Source organism: Girardinichthys multiradiatus, chromosome 24, assembly GCF_021462225.1.
Source record: "Girardinichthys multiradiatus isolate DD_20200921_A chromosome 24, DD_fGirMul_XY1, whole genome shotgun sequence".
In the NCBI taxonomy this organism is placed as follows: domain Eukaryota; kingdom Metazoa; phylum Chordata; class Actinopteri; order Cyprinodontiformes; family Goodeidae; genus Girardinichthys; species Girardinichthys multiradiatus.
Genome location: NC_061816.1, coordinates 18,129,149 through 18,147,368, shown reverse-complemented (window position 1 = coordinate 18,147,368; position 18,220 = coordinate 18,129,149). Strand labels below are relative to the sequence as shown.

The window sequence follows — 18,220 nt, the reverse complement described above, 5'->3', positions numbered from 1 at the left end:
GTTCACCATATATTTGCTATTATAAGTAAATACATTTTCCAAAATATTAGCTGTTAGGGCTGACCTGATGCATGCCAGTTCAATGTCCAAGTCCCAAAGTTAAACTGGATCACTGATTAAAACTTGAATTTTGACTCGGAATATTAAAGGTTCCTCCACAACCCTGACCTCAAAGTTCAGTACAGCTGCTGCACTTATAATACGCAAGGAAAGCTGCAGTACTGAATTTATGGACCGACCTATTGCAACCTCTTAGGACATTTATTTATTTAATAAATCATTTGTCTCTTTAAAAATTGTACAAATGTAATTTGATCCAAAATGATTACATCTTATATGTAATGCTATTGATAGACATTGCATTAAATCAGTGCACATGGAATCCAATAAAGTTTTAAAAGTGAATATTTAAAATATACCGGTACATATCGGTACCGAAGGTAAAAAGACAAAGCTCTATATTTATTTAGTGTTGACAAAAATAGTTACGCCAGGAAATGTCTGCATTTTATAGAAAAAACAAAAACACTATCTACAAACCAAATGAGAATAGTGTTAAATATAGCAAAGTTTCAATACAAAAATAAAAATGAAATTGTTCCCGTGTAGGCCGTGCCTTAAGATAAGTATTTTGCACACAATATAGACAAACAACCAATTGGCTAGCTTCCAGAATTGCGTTTGTTTTGTTTGGGCTGTACTCTACTGATGCCTTGTTAGTTACTTGATGTAAACATGAAGGATTACCAGGTATTCATTTTCATCTTATCTTCAGGTGTCTTTCTAAGGCAAAATGTCAAACCATAGCAGGAGGCCTGCAAAGGCTTATATACACAACCTGATTATGGGATGTTCCATTTGTAGTGCACTGCCCAGAGGGGTTTGTGTTTGCCACACCATATAAAAAAAACAAATGTATGTATAAACAATTTAATTACATAATACTTGTATTGATAGATTTGGGAATTGCTGATTATTGTGTCTGTTTAGATTGTTTTTAATTTTGCTTTGGTGATTAAACTCCAATTTATGGTGGTTTGTTTTGTAGGAGGAGCCTCCAGTATAAAGCCTGGAGTATAGCCATGGGCCTAGTACTGTCTTGAAATTTTTATATGAATTCAGTTTGATTCATTTCAAGATTTTGGGATAATTTTGCCCAAGTGTTTTGTTCATAAATATTTTTTCTCTAAAATCCATTGTTGTGAAAATGCAGTTTCACTTACCGTGGAGAAGAACATGAAATTAAGCCCCAGTTGAAGCATGAAGTCTGCGAGTTCTCCTTTTAAAGCTTAGAAGAGTAGTTTTCCATCCAAACATGCATTGGAACTCCATTATAAAGAGTAAACAGAAAGAAACAAGGCAACATTGGATCAAAGTGGTATTCGGCGATGAATCTGGAATCTGGACTGGCCGGTGTCGATACTGGAACTATAGTCTGGTGGAAAATAATTAAAGATGGTTTTGCAAAGAAAAACAGCCCATTTTCACAGTCACTGATGATAAAGGGTTTCAGGATATATGCAGGTGGCCGTCGAGTACAGGAAATGGATATATTTTTACCACAATCAGGGCTGTAGATGACGGCTGGAATCTCAACTGTCTAAAGGCAATGATGCAAAGTTATTTTTATTTTTGCCACACTGCTCCCTGCATGCAGTTTTATGCAAATTTGGCTGCTGTTGGGTCATTGTGTTGTGAATTTGTTTTTCCAGACCCCCATTTTCTCAGGCTTGTTAAGTTCCTACAGTGCCTCAGAGGACATTAAAGACATTATAAAAATGTTTTCAAAGGCTAATTAGCAATTCCTAAGACTTGGTGGAGTGACCCTTGTGCTAAGCTACTTGGTTTTCCTCACACATTCCCTCCCTTTAGCTCAGAAACTCTAAATTATGACTTAATTATAATATTTGTTCAGCTTTATGGCTGAATAATTTTAGACCTGATTTTATAAAAATTGGAAAACATGGGCGCGGTGGTGGTGCAAGGTGGTGGTGCGTCCCGGTCTGTTGATGTGTACCGCCCCACCCCCCATTCCCCGCAACTCACTTTCAAATAAGTTTGTAAAATTTAAAAATAAGCATAAATTACCTCAGTTTTTGTTAGGGAAGAATTAAACATTTGATACAAGTTATTTAAAAACAAAACATTGTAATTAGGGATTTCTTTATTATTTGTACAATTTTTTATATTTGTGCAACTGTTAAAGCCAAATTCAAACCTTTTTTTTTAAATGTAATTGTGCAACAATAGGTTTGTTTTTGCTATGAATAACTATTAATAAATCTCAAAGGCAATTATTAACAAATTTAATAATTCAATTAATCTACCTGATTATCAGGCATTAATAGGCAAAAAGCTCTCAGCCTCTGTTATTGTTTTGTGAAGTATATATAAGAATATCACACCTCACCTGACTGGTGGGGTGTGGTATTCTAGTACAATAGATGGAGTGAATTCATGCGCTGACGTTCTCGAACATCAAGCCCTGCACAAATATACAGAATAAACACAAACAACATCCCTCCAAAATACAAGAATTTATTAATAAAATACTTTAACAACGAGTTGAAATACTTTAGTTAAAAAACTCTTTAAATAAGCTAGTAAGATTTAACTAAACAAATGAAAATGACGAGGTAAACTAGTAAACTACGAAAAAAAAAAGGGAACCTTAACCATTAAATTGATGCAGTGATATTGCAATTTTGTGTTAATATGTTTGTTTCAGAACCAGGTTTGTTTTGAGAATTTGGAGTGAGGTTAAGTTAGTTTTGAAACTAATTATGTGTTTGAACAAGTTCACAATGCAAATCAGCAGGGAAGATAAAATCTTATATGAATAAAATAATATTTTAAAAGTATTATTTGCCAAATTAAAAAAGAGTAATCTCTTGAACAACTGATTGTTAATGGTGGTAATTATCCATCACAGTGAATGGTTTTTGAATGGAACGATGGATACTTGCCCAGCCTTTGCAAGCCTAAATACAAATACCCGTATCCCACTGTTTAAAATCAACAATAATAAATTAACATAATGGAAACGAAAACTTATAAACTAGGACCAAAATCTAGAACAATAGTTATAATATATTTACTATTTTAAATTTCTTTTTTTCATGTCCATAAACAGAAATATCCCACATTTAGTTAGTTGGGTTTTAAAAAAAATAAATGTAGCTTCTAACTGGTTTACTTGTGTTACGTGTTCATAGGGAAAAATAAGAAACAACATAGTTTGTGGATATTTTATTTATGTTTTATAAAGAAACTAAGACAAAGAGGAGAAAATTCAATAATAACCAACACATTTATGCTAAAACTACAGGATAACCTGAAACTAGAGCCCATCTTCAAATGACTTCTGAGACCTTCAGGTTAACTCTGACTTGTTGGCGAGGCGTCTGACGTACTCAGAGGACAAGGATCTGTTTTCTATAGCTGTGTGTTTGGACCTATATTTGAGAACAACCACTCATGTACCATTCCAGCAAATGCATAAGGCAGCATTCACAGCCATAAGCCTTATGAGGCTTAGATGCTGTGTGCATGAGGCAGAAACACACTGCATGGGTCTTCATTTGCAAAAATCATTTGTAGTACTGTTCGCTGGTTTAAAAAAACCCTCTTATTTAAATTGATGCAGCCAGGCAGCGTGTTGTTTGTTTCTGAAATTGATTATTGTTAGGCGTTGTTTTCTTAGGTCCTTGGCAGCCTTTAACAGGTTTTTTTCTTGGACTTTTCTGTATTTTCCTCCACAGATTTTATAAAAACCATGCATCCTCTTCCTTCTACTACACAATTATGCAATACATTGTGTTGATCTATAACATAAAATCCCTACAGAATACTTTGGGGTTGTCACATGACAAAATACAAGATAACCAAGGTGACAACTTAAAATACTTTTGAGCTTTCGCAGCACACACTTAACCAATGGAAGAATATAGAAGAAAGCAAGTGAAAGTAAAAGCTGGATAGGAACTATGAAAAGGGTTATGCACATGGCAGGGTGAGTGCAAAACAAGACAACTGTTTCAATGTGACCTATTGATAAGAGGAACCCCGTCCTCTCAAATATGCCATGTGATAGAGAATTAGTGAGCCTGCTAGAACTTCACCACCTCCAGCAAAACCCCTCTGAGAAATTCCTGAGCTGTTTGAGTTTAACGGAGTGAGGAGCAGCATGTAGAGCAACTCTTACAGGGGTTTTGGCAAAGATGATTGGGCAAATCTAGGAGCAATTAGTGAATACCTCACAGTATGCTTTATTCTGTGTATTTTTTGTTCATAAATGCATCTTTCAAAAGTATGCATGTGTGTTGTAGTTGATCTGTAGGTCTGTAGGCCACAACCAGTGGGGAAACATGCCTTGCTACCCATGGTAGCGAGGCCTGTGGGGCACCTCAAATGAGCTTTCCATTGCTTATTTGCACATCCAGTCATCGGGGGGAAAGCGCGACCCCCTCTGTGGTGCCCATCGTAAGGTAAAGTTAAGATTTGATGGGGAATCTTTTTTTTAACACTATTTGGCCTCCTTAGTACCTTCTGAGCACAATTAAAACACCACAGCCTGTCTGAGTATGGTTGCTGACCATCTTCATCCCTTTATGACCACAGTGTATCCATCTTCACCTGTCTGCATTAACAGTGTGATGCTGTCATGTCAATATAGAGCAAAGTCTGTGATGTTTCAAACACCTTTTTTGAATCTGTGCAACAAAGAATTAATGCAGTTTTGAAGACAAAGGGAGGTCCAATCAGATACTAGAGAGGTGTACCTAGGAAACAGTCCCGTGGGATTCCTGAAGGTCTTCTGTAGTGTCTCAACAGTATTTAATTCCAGTTAATACATTGTTATTCATCCATAGCAGCTGGTCTCTCCTCAGTGAACAGCGACTTATATTACATAACTTCCACCAAGTTCAATTCAGTAACAGATACTCTTAACAGGTAACGAAGGTGTGGACAAAGGGAAGATTAGGGAAAGAGAGGTCCTCTGTAACCGTCCAACTGCTTCTGTGTTTCATTTAGGTCCTGCTTGTTAGGAGACATGTCCACAGCTGAGACAATCAGAATAAAATCTAAAGAGTCACCGCACTTTCTACAGACTGGTCTGAGCACTGGTAAATTCCTAGTCTAGTAGGCACTGATGGAAACAGGGTGGGAGTCACCATGTCAGCTCTGATAGCTTGCAGTGCATGTGGTACGATTTCCAGTTACCATGGATTCACCATCACAGCTCTGACTGTCTCCTTTGTAGCGTCTGTCACATATGAAATGCTCCCAGATGGCCAGTGCTGATTTCATTAGCGAAGCTTCTTTTAAGAGGATCTGGTGATCTCTGTTTCTCTCTCTCTTTTTTATTTTCACAGAGATTATCTTGTGCAACATGCCAGCCTGCAACGTTTTGACAGATCTCCCCAAGCAGTGTCTCTTATTAAAGTTATGTAGAGGGTCTCTGCCCCTTCACCCGCCTAGCAGAACTGTCACCCTTTCTCTCCTAATTCATACACTGTGTGCAAAAAGAGAACATATGGCAGCGATTCAACGCTCCATGACACTTGCATGAAGCATTGTTCCACCAGGTTATTATGTCTCATAAAATCAAACCGTCTGGGTTTTTAAGAATCATTTAAGTTTGCTATGTTATAACCACAAACTTCATTGTGTTTTATTGGGGTGTTAGGGACAGGAAAACTGATCAGGTTCTGAGGAGGTTCAGTGGTGTGTTTCATTCATTTTGGTCTCTCCAGCTCTACCACATTTATAAAGTAAAGTTTTTGCCAATTGTTCTTTGTTAAATAGTTCAACGTCAGCCAGATTTGATGGAGAGTGCCGGGGAACATACATTTTCAAAACTTTCCATTGGTTCATTTGTGCTGACCCTTTATAAATCTCTTCTTTTTTCCCAGACTAGCTGCTTTTCTTTGATTTTGAAGCCCAACTTTGTGCTATGTCCCCCAAGGAAAGAGGAAAAAGCCTTCTTTATTCCTATTTCTGAGCTAAAGGGCAATTTCTAACTATTTTCAAAAATCGTTTGCTCAAACCTAGGAAATATTTCTTCAATTCTAATGTCAAACTGGATTCACAGGCTCAAGCATATATATGAACCCCTTTTTTTGACAAAACCAAACCTTTTGGTATCCTTTCAGGTGTTTAAAACATTTTAAATTTAGCATAGTTATTTTTTGTAGCAAACCACAAAATCATTGTCTCTTTTTCTCAGTTATTGTGTCCTTCATTTGAGGTAAAAACTCTGCATATTTAGTTGGCAGCAGTTCCTAATTTAGGCTCCTAAGTGTCACTACATGCTCACTGCACCTTAAACTGAAGCAGAGGAACATAGTAATTATCCAAAGAAGGTGTAGTGTTTTGGATTAGTCATTTAATTGGTGCCTGTCCTAGGAATGAATGGGCAGCTATTCAGTGCATGAATTGCATGGAGGCACACATTATTTCTCACCTCTAAATGCTTTCTTTACATCTGTTATATATATTTTAGATGTGTTGTGGTAATTTGACATAGAGACTAACTTTTACTTCAGGATTGTAGACAAATAAGGTGTCTTTTTAGTGGTAAAATACTTATTAATACATCCTATGGTTTTCCCAGTTTCATCATTGATCACAAAAAGCCAATGTAATGTCTCTTGGAAAGGTTTAAGGGAAATTAATAATTTTGCAAAGAATTGTTACCAGGGAGAGGAAGTGGACAGGCTGATGGATAACCCCAGGTTTCAAGGTCAAATAAATGGAGGTCATATATTAGGCTAAACCAACAAAATAATAAACACAAAACTACATCTGATCTGCATTAATGTTGAGTCAAGAACATTGATTTATCTTTCTAGCACTTAAAACACTGACTGTTGTTGCATCAAATTTACAACCATAACATTTTTAATTACATTAAAATTACACATGGTTGTGAAATAACTTTTGCTTACTGTCGAACGGTAAACAAACCCATCTGACAAGTAAGGAAGGTTAAACGTCTGAATCGTCTCACTGATTCTTTCAATGACATTCTCTGTTGTTCTGTCGAGAAGTAATGCGCTCACACCACCTCAAACACATGGCATTCTTCAAGCACCAGCCTTTGAAAGCAGGCCTGCTGTCAATCATTCACGGATCAAAGCAAAACCTTGCCTAGATAAACTGTGTGGTTTAATATGAAGTCTCAAACAGCGACACGCTTGAGTTTGAGTTTCATTCCATGTGAGTGTTGAGGCAATCAGAGAGTGAAAAAGATCATTTAAAAATGTTTCCACCAATAATGTTGCACATCCTGTACAATTCAACAGAAAAATAAACAAATCTGTTAGAGGGCAAAATGTAAAAGCTAAAAAAGCTGCAATAACTGGACGGACGTTACAAAGAAGCTAAATGATCGCAGTATGCAAAGGTATCAGTCAGGAGAAGAGTACCATGGAAAATTCTACACTGTGGCACAGTAAAGAAAGTCATCAGTTATTAAGTATGGGACACAATGACATGACTAAAACTGCATATTTCATCAAAACTGATTAAAAGACAAGACTGAAACTGCTCAGGAAGGAGAACAGCAACACAAAAGGAGCTGCAGAAATTTATTTAAAGGACTTGTTGCGTTCTACATGTGACAACAGTGATCTAGATGTCTAGATTTAGGAGTAAGGTTGAAAGACAAACCCCATTCCCTTCAAACAAAACATCTAAACCTTGCTGAAAGCTCCCAAAACCTTCTGGTGGAATATCATCAGGCACTTGGGGAGCTCCAGGTTAGATCTCGTCAACGAGAGATTCATCGACTCTAGCCCTGGATAACGTTTTCAGAAGCATCATCACTGGTTGGAAAAGGAATGCTGTAAGGGTTTGAAATTAGGCCCAACGCCTTCGGTGCAGAGTACAGAAACTAGACTAGACAGATGCAGTTTGCCCGGCATGTACCTTGTGGATTTTGCTGTGCATGGAGTTTGTTTGGTGTGACCCTGTATTGACACTCGGCTAGAAACTGTCGGCAAAACTCTGTGGGGGACACATTTGATTTGCAAATGGGAAACAAAAAGCTCACCTGCACATTTGCAAACACACAGACATTCTCCATGGGAATGATTTGCAACTGAATGAGAGTGCTGTACTGGCTGACTTCTCAGTCAGAGGAAAAGCGTGAATCTGAGCATGTGCACCAAGGACATGCCATGTTCCAATGTTGTGCTATTTTCAGGAGCAGATAATAACAACATGTCTGGTTTCAGCCAATCAGCATGGCTCCATTAAAAGTGTTGTTTACTTTGCAGTTAATGCCTCACGCTTACATTGTGCTCAAGGTCTCTTATTATGCTCACTTTGTGTGTGGGGGTGTGTGTGTGTTTACATGTGTACTGGTTGTATGTGCAGACCAGACACCAACAAGGTCTCACAGGAATCCAGGGTATAAAATGTCATCAGACGTCTGACTATCATTTTTCATACTTCAGGTATGTGTTTTAGCATGTGCCTGATGTTTTTGTTGTCCCGTGGCATCAGCTCTTCTTGCTATTTAAAAAACCCAGGTGTTTCCTCTTATAGCTCCCTTTCTCTCTGTCTCTTTGACTCAGGAAGTCGCAGCCACTCCCCCGGCCAAAACAGTGACATCCAGTAGCTCCACTCAGGCCGTCGAGTCAACACATCAGAGCATGGCCTCACCCCAGGATGCCACTCATCGTGAGTCCTTTTTATTTTATTATGTAAAATAGGGATTTGTGACCCTTTTCAGTCCTTTTCAACAACAGTCCTCCACTGAGGGGTTTCAACACTTCTTGTTCAGAAGTCCAAATCTGGTTTCTAGATAAGGTCCAAGGTCTGGAACAGCAATGAGCAAATATGACAGAAACTTTATGCCTACAGTTGCTTGTTTCTGAACATAAGCCATTCTATTTTTTGATAGCATATTGAGCATTCTGACTTTACACTAAATTTAAGATGAACAAGATTACTTTTTATGCATCAACGAATAAATTTTTTTTATTTATTTACAACAAAAATGAAAGAAAAAACTGTATACCTTCATTTAGCTGCTCTATGAAAAAAAAATTTTTTTAGAACTCCATCTATGTTTTGTAAAGCTCTTGAAAATCTGCCTGTTATCACTAAGTATCTTATGATTAAAAAGCAGCACACATTTTATATGAAAGTACAGAAATGTTCTGTTTTGTCAAATAAAATCTCTTCAGATATGAACTGAAACATCGCACTATATTTCATTAGTATCACATGGTCTGCGGTAGTGTTATTGTGGTCTACATAACTAGCTCACCAATAACAATAGTCAGGAGGTTCTGTTCTGACAGTGAACAAATGGACATCTCACTTCTTCTGATGATCTTTGGTGAGGGAGGAGTATGAAGAATTCAACCCTAATGCTAGCTTGTCTCTTCTCTGTTTTGATATGACTCATTGATAGTTTAATCATAACATTTCTTTTTGTGGTTGCAATAAATCATTTGTGGACAACAATTTGCCGTTCCTTTAACGTTGTAACTTTAAATGACCAGTGTTGTAGCTGCTTACTGCATTGCGTTGAGGTCTCTGGGAGAAAAGACGCACAGTGGGTCCTATCACATAGGAAGACAGAGAGCAGCAATAACCATTGAAGCCTCTTTTATTTCCTCTTTACTGTGAACATCAGTGTAAAGGTCTTTTAGATGGTCATAAAACCCAGATTCGTTAAAACAAATGATATTATATTTCATGTTCTACAGTAGATCTCTTTGTGTATATGTGTCCAATTCGGAGATTCAATGTACATTTTGGGCATTGTGGAAAGTAACGTGTGGACTGGGTTTGGTTTGACTTTCCATTAGGATCGCAGTCTGGACTTTGAAAATCACTGACTTATAATGGTCTTTTAATAGTGTCTCATATGGGTTTATTCTGGTACCATCTTACTTTATTTTGGGTGCCGTCTTTGATCTCAATAATTAGAAAATCCTACTTTATGTTTGAACTTAATTTACTTTATGGTTTCTCACTATGCATTAAATCTGTTTCTCTTCCTATTTATCTTAGCTGACATTCTCTATTAGGGCAAAACAGTTTTTCTCTAACATTACTTTTCTAACCAGCAGGCTTCCACAAGGCTCAATCCTCAGTCCATTTTCTACATTTTTCCATTACCTAGCATCATTCATTCTCATCCTGACATTTCAGATCAATTCTATGCTGAAGATTTTCAGCTCTGTATATCTTTTATCCATTACGAATTAGATAGCTGTCCACCTGTCAACTGTTTAACTGGATAATAGCCCCACCCATATTCCATTTAAGTCAGTCAGGCTATCATTTCTTTTTGCTCAACAAACATAACATTTGTAATCATTATATCATAGTTAATTTATCTTTGGGCTTTGATTAATTGAATATGAAATCTTTTTCTTGTTCATGTTTCTTTCATTTAAGGAAAATGTTTACATTGCACCTTATTGTCTCTATGGACTCTTTTTGTCCTACTTGGACTATTGCCCGGTTTACTGAACTCCCACCAAGTTATTGATAATGCTACTCCCAGACTGCCAGCATGATCAATTGTGTATGCTCATATTATTCTTATTTTATATTCTTTACACTGGCTTCTTGTAGTTTCTAGAAAATATATTCAGTTGTCTACAGAGCTCTACAACCATGGGCCCTGGATTACAGGGCTCCTGCACAGTCTGTATAAGTATGGAATTTGCCTTTATTATTTTTCTGCATCAAATTAGTATTGAAAATCAGAGTACGGAAATTATTTTTTTCTTCTTCTATTTTCTAAAGGAAAAAATCTAACAATAATGCAATGGATTTTACTTTAATTTGTAATTAAATAATGTGTTTTGCTTTTGGCTTCCTCCATCACAGCATGTTTTTACATTTTTTCCATCAATACTTCTCACTGAATTCATGCCTACAATAAAAATAAATTGCTATTTTACAACTTTTTTGGGGTTTAAACAAATTCAGTACTGACTGAACCGGTCATATATTCTTATATTACAAGAGCATTTAGCAGGAATCTTTTTTACAAACCGAATAAAGATACCAGTGCTGATAAAACTGTGTTTGAAATAATCTTTATTCCAGTATTTATTTACAATTTTAAGTGTTATAGATTTTGTAATACAACAGATTTACTTAATTTATTTGCTGATCCATCTATAGAATTAGAAACTAAGAGTGAAAGAGCATTTCAATAGGTGTACCAAAGCAAATTAACGGTCAACCATTATAACCTTTTTCAGCTGACTCTGTGGAGGCCATTGAAAAGCAGTTAAAACGGTTTTGGGATTTTTCGTAAAACTTCTATTTATTGGACTGTTATTTTAAATTCTCTGCATGTGACTGTGTGTATGTGTAGAAATTAAATTTGCTTACTACTTTCCAATTTTTAGGAATTGCATCTTTGTGAAAGGTACTTTACTAAAAGCTTGAGACGTCTGATAGTCTGAGCACTGTGATTTCATCATGGTTTCACTGCTCTGTCAGCCAACCAACCAAGCCCTCAGGATGGTTAATGCAATGTTTTGTGCTATTTGTTCTGGGAGATAAACATTTGGCAGAAAACAGCGTTTGAAAAACTAGATTGTTCATTTCCAGATAAAGCTGCCTCGCTGGCATTTTTTTCTGAAAATCCGAAGGCTCCCTTGATACTGTGATTCCATTACTGGCAGAGAACCACTACAGCAGTTACCTCCACTTTATTTTCCACCAACCCTGATAACATAAAACACAGATGGGGTTTATGTAAGGTAAAGTCCGCTATTTCCAATCCTGCAACCTAACAAAAGAGAGCAGGGTAACACATCATTGAGCAGGGTCTGCCTTTGTTCATGTGCATCAATGTAAAACCACCAGATGCTCAAGAACCCAAACATTGCCATTCTTAGATTGTGTGTGTCCTGGTAAAGAGAGCCTTCAGAAGTTAAATGATTATAAGCAGTTAATATATTTTCTGCAGTAGATGTCTCTCTTGGAATCTTCATTTAGTGTAAATCCTAATTAGTTAGACCCGGAGGTGGAAGCTAATTGCTTGTCCGAGAGGGGCTAAGACTGAGTGGACTCGTACCTTCTTAAACCAACGCTAGTGCCATAATCATAATAACGACAGAAATGATGGCCCGATTGTGTCACTTGGACTGGGCTGCACTTAACCTACAAAAACAAAAACTTCAGACTTGACTTGGACTGATGCTCTTGATTTGGACTTGTCACTTGTCCCACAAACAATCTTGGCATTTGAGTGAATGATTATTATTGTCCCTTCTGAGTTGCAGTAGTGTATACAAATAACTGGCACAGTTTGTAAGGGGATCTTTGTTGTGTTTCTCACCAGTATGTGCCAGTAAAAGGAGTTAGTGGCAAATTCATCTCTTGTTATTTATTGCTACCGTCAAGCAGCATTTTCAGTAAGTAAGCCACAAACCACAGCTGTAACAGAGATGCACATACAACACACTAGTAGGGTGTGTTTGATTTCTTATCCAGGAAGGGTTGTGGTCTATTGATATATAACAACCTGTTTATGTGTGGTATAGCATCATAATAGTGACCGAACCCCTTATTAATGCCTTCAAGTGGTTTGAGAACAAAATAACCCTAATTTATCTTGACATTTTATTCTCTCACCATGATAAAAACACTTCTGGTTCTTCAAAATAAAAGCACCTCCTCTTTGATTCACTGGATTTTATTAGTTGTTAGCCTGTATCACTTTTCAGGTAAAAAAAAAAAGAAGATATATTTATATATATATCTTAACGTATGGGAAGAGCAGAAGTCCTTGCTGAATGCCAGTGTTATTTCAGTGTTAATTCCTCTGTGGAGGGGACTTAAAACACTGCTCACATCTATCCTGCAGACTTCTGTTGAAAAATGCCTCTACACAAGATGAATCATACTGTTGCTCCTAATAGATTGTGCTCCACAATTACACATCATTCCACATTTTTGACCACATTGCAGTCAATGTGGGTGTGTTGTCACGATAAGTACCACTAGAAATCATATAACTTTGAATATGAATAAGTGTCATGGCTACTCTTGAAAATTATCAAATGACCAAGGATTTTAAAAAAGCAAGTTTAACAAAATTTCTAGAAGCATAGCAACTCCATGCAGGTGAGATAATAAAGCTAACTAAAGGCCAATTCATACTCCGGAAGAACAAAGAAATTCGTCGTTTGCTTGAGGTGACAAGAACAAAAACAACGTTCTTTTTGGTCAGGGCATTTCATACTTCACAAAAACTCAAATGCAAAAATTAGGGACGCACTATATGTTGGGATTAACATCGGTATAGGTAATAATAGGTAAAAATGTTCTGATATTAATGACCAGTTTTTATTTCCGTCATGTTGTTTGTGTATTGAGTTTCTGGAGGTGGTTGGCCATGTGGTATTTGTTTGGGCATGTGACAGTGATAGTGATTCAGGGCAGGATTGTGGGGTGTTTTACTGAAGCAGAGTAGGAATGTCAGCTGTGTGGTCTTTTTTGCTGTCGAAAGGGTAGGGAAATATATATATATATATATTTTGTACATAATATCAATAAATATTTTAAATCCTTTCTTTTCACACGTTAATCATTCATTAGTAGTTATATAAAGTGGAACAGCAATGCATGGGTCTGAACTCCTTGTTATTGTAGCTCCACATATTCCTCCTATACCCCTGTTCTGAGGAGCGTCTGAGAGCAACTCGTTTTGGTGCCGTCTCTTTAAATGCTAATGAGGAACTTCACACCTCGCCCCTCTCCAGGTCAAAGAGCGTTCCACTCCACCCCGTTTGGCCATTTTTGTAGTTTGATAACAGAGATACAATTATCTAGCGCCGCACAAACAAGACAAAAATAGCAAAAACAATGCAAAACTGTTTATGTAATAATACTGTTCAAAACATGCAGTACTGTTCTGTCCTCAAGGAGCTAAAAGCAGCACACAGCACTAACATAAGCAGAAGGCACGATGCTACTGCTAGCAAAACAATGGCCAGGATGTCATATCAACACACAATAAATTCATGTCTAAAATAGTTTGGTGTCATTTTAGCGTTATTTGCTGCTTTGCTGTGTCCCTTGTTTCCGTAGACAGAAGGTACTGAACTCAATCAGATCAAGTCTTTCAGCAAATCCTTCTTGATACTGGCGGAGGTTGCTGAAGAACTCGTCCTTGAAGTGGAGAAAAAGGAATTTCCCCACTGTTGTGGGAATATTTCCATGAAAAATAAAATGTAACCAGGCACTTCAAAGAGGTTCTGATGTTGGGGGACGGTAATGAATTGTGTTGGTTAATACACCCAACACCCAAACCCAAACCAAATGCAGCACCTGGAGAGACTATATGAAACTTTTCTGTTCTCCTACAGACTCCAAGTCCACAAAAAATTTATTGAAGGGATAAAGAAGTAGATTTTGAATCATATGTCCCCATCAATATTGGTAAAAATATAGGACCACATTTTCATATTGGTGCATCCCTAGCTGAAATCCTGGGAAATCCTCATATATCATTGCTACGGCAGCATTGTGTATATAGTTGTCAGGCATTACAGAAGAAACAAGTTACCTCCAGATGATGTGTCAATAACTTGCTGCAAGAACTCTAAAACCAGGGCTCTAAGAACAAAACAGTTTAAATTTGGCTCTGCTGTTTCATCACCATCATGTGATGAATAGATGGTTCCCAATCAATCTATTCTTCTCCAGCTTCATCCTAACATCATTAAAGCACAAAAAACCAAAATACTTAATTTTCTCTAGCAACAGAACAACATCGACTGCAAAAATTAAAGATGAAACTCTCAGGTTTCAAGCTAGTTCCCCTCCTCTCCACAAAAATGCCAGGGATTCTTTCCATGAAAATCGCAATCAACATGCACTGGGAACAAGCTTGACTTTGTGCAGACACAGCTCTTACTTTGGTTGTACAAGGACTAGAAAGCCCTAAACGTATTCCCAGCACCTTGTACTCTCATAGCATTTCCAACAAAATGCATTAAAAGGCAATGTCATACTCCATCAGATCCAAAACAACATAAGGACTTGGCAATAAAACTCCCATTTCCCTCTGAGCAGTTCCGCGAGACTAAAGATCTGGTATATATTACTTAGCAAATTCTTCACTCATCCTGCGAAGCGATACATTTTACCAAAGCAGTATTAAATCAAGAAGCTAAATGCTACACACATTACAGAAATGTTGTGCTATTTTGCATACCAGACTTGGACAACACTATGTAAAATGTGTGCTCTGCCAAATTACTGGTCTTGAGCAATGAATAGTTTTATCAAATGATGCTGAAGAATAGAAGAGGATCGAAAAGCATCTCTGGTACCACCATTGGTACTTGATCCACAGTTTGAGTACCATAAATCTACTGTATCTGACACCGATGACAGGTATCTGTCAGCAGAAGGAAACTGTTTTAGTTTGATCAGGGGTCAAAACCGAAAAGAATGTAATAAAGAGTTTTCCGAAAATCATATAAAACTGATTTAAATCAAACTTTGGGTTTGGGCATTTAGTTTGAGGATTTATCTCCATAATACATTTAAATACTGAAGTACAACAAAAAATGTAATATTAAAATGTAAGTACATACAGACAAAAAAAATCTTTTGGATGTTTTTTTCCATGTATCCTGTCCTGACATTTGAGGCATACTGGATAGGTAAGTTGATTGCCTACATGTACCAGGGCAGATTTGCTCTATAAAAAGGGTATCTCAAGATGGAAACCTAATTGCACGATTGACTTTATTAAATCAAGAATGGATCAGCATCAAAGTAGCCAGGCCACATTGATGTAATACTAACCTGTATTTGTATGACCTTCAACCATTTGGATTATTTGTGTGTTGGGGCATGGGTACGTGTGTGTGTGTGTGTGTGTGTGTGTGTGTGTGCAGTGATAGTTTAGTGGACAGTAAAAATCGGAAGCTGTGGGCGATTGGCTCCCCTCTGTGCTCTCTATGTGGTTTCGGTCTGTATGAGGGAGTGTGTTGCTCTGATCATGGGTGAGTTAGAGGCCAAGCACATGACGAGGCCGTCTGAGAGCGTGCTCACCTGTTTCATTCGCCTTCGGTTAAAGAACGCTACAAGCCAGAAGCACAAGCTACAGTCTCTCTGTGTGTGTGTGTGTGTGTGTGTGTGTGTGTGTGTGTGTGTGTGTGTGTGTGTGTGTGTGTGTGTGCGTGTGTGTGTGTGTGTGTGTGTGTGTGTCGGCAGAAATAAGTGTATTTGTGCTGAGTGGGTGTATGTGGGGCGCAGGCCAAGCCCGGGACCCAGACTCTTCAGCAGCCGAGGCCCCGCATCAACCCCTGGCACAAAGATCACCCAGCACCAAGCAGGGGAGATCAAAAGGGAGGGATGCCCACCAGAGCCCAGCCTAGCCCCTGCTGCTCATGGGTGGCCCAGCACTTACCTGGAAGCCACAGCCCACCCGACGGGAGCCTGTTGCTCCGGGACATGGCCCACACAAACAACACCACAGCAAGAGGGTCAGCCCCGCAATGGTCCACCTGGGACGAAACATTTTAACCACTTTTGTTTTGGACATTACAATAGTCCACTGAGTCTTCTGGTATTATGGATAGCATACAGATTTTTAATAAACGCAGCCTGATCACAATGTATAATATGAGGGGATTCAAGCATTGTGGTCAATGTCTTGCAAATGATTTTAAGATCTGCATTTATTAGTGATACTGGACAGTAGCTTGATGGAAGTGTGGGATCTTTATCCAACTTGAGAAAAGATTTATGTTTGCACAATTCATGTTTTAAGAGAGTATCGAAGCTTCCTGAATTTCTGTGATCACCCGTTGGAAGATATGAGCCAGCAGTGACCAGAACTCTTTGTAGAATTATGCAGGGAAGCCATCAGGTCCTGGAGCTTTGCTATTAGGCTTACTTTCAACTGCATCGTGGAGTTCACTTGCTGCTCAAGATAACTCAAGAGAGTTTTTCTGTTCCTAATTTAATTTAGGAAGATTAGGTTTATTTAAAAAATCATCTGTCAGAGTGGGTGTCACGATGTGGTTTGAGGGCAGACCAAAATGCAGACAAGAGCTGGGCAGCAGCATGTTGTAAAAGGTTTTAGCTTTATTTCCAGAGGTATTCGAAAGAAACCAAACAAGGCACTGCAGATACAAACAAAGTCCTGATCCAAAAACTTACAAGAGGTTCTGCAGGCACATGGAAAAAACTCAGCACGAATACGTGGGTTGAGAACGGGGTATGACAAACACAAGGAACCAGCGACAAACAATGACACAAAACCAACTAATATACTGAGGGATAACAAAAGGCAGGTAATCAGAGACAACAGGGAACAGGTGTGACAAGGAGGCAGGGAAGCAGAAGGAACAGGTGAAACAAATACAAAGACTGAGGATGGGCAAAGTAACTAATAAACAATAAACAGAAACACAGACCAAGCAAACCTATAGACAAAGATAAATAATCAAATGGGGAATAAGAAAACTAGAATAATCATGACTAAAATAAACAGAGAAACTAGAGGGAACATAGGAACAACAATAACAACCTGAGAACAAACAAAGAACCCATAAAGAAAACCTGAATACAAAAGTAAACAAACCTAACCACACTGACTGAATTAACTGGAAAGGAAACAGAAAATAAACTAGTAAACAAGAAGAGTGCAAAGGAACAAATAATAAAACACAATTAAACACAAAGATACAAAAGAGAAATAAAACTAGAGAATCCAGAGAAGACCAAGAACTATAATAATTGCAATAATAATAATAAACCATACAAAGTAATAAGAAAACAACCATAAAATAACTTAAGAAGTAAACACTAGGAGGCAGAAGAGGGAGAAAAGAAAACTTGATACAAAAACCAAATTAGAAACATCTAAGCAAAAGGTAAACAAACACAAAGCCACAAACAAAGTCCAAAAATGTCACTCCGTGACAGTGAGAAGGATCAATATTATTTGAGTATAGATATTTCCATCCATCCATCTATACCTTCTTCTTCCATACAGGGTCACGGGGAAGCTGGTGCCTATCTCCAGCAGTCTACGGGCGACAGGCACAAAATATGATTAATTATTTAAAAGGGGCACTTACCTGTTTGGCAAAACAGCAGACAAGATATCACTTAGTATAAGTGTTAATATCCTTTATGGATGTGTGTACCTTTGATTTAGTCATGAAGTTATTTTATTTTATTTTAATTGCTTATGTTAAGTGTG

At 37.7% G+C, this 18,220-nt stretch overlaps 1 protein-coding gene across 2 annotated transcripts in view; it reads left to right on the top strand.

Moving 5' to 3' along the window:
• The window catches only part of xirp2a (xin actin binding repeat containing 2a), a 76,095-nt gene that overhangs the window by 15,534 nt on the left and 42,341 nt on the right, over nucleotides 1–18,220 (top strand). For both annotated transcript variants that reach the window (XM_047355501.1, XM_047355502.1), the window contains exon 2: nucleotides 8,583–8,688. In XM_047355501.1, coding sequence (XP_047211457.1) covers nucleotides 8,583–8,688 — 106 coding nt within the window. The remainder of the gene's footprint in view (nucleotides 1–8,582; nucleotides 8,689–18,220) is intronic.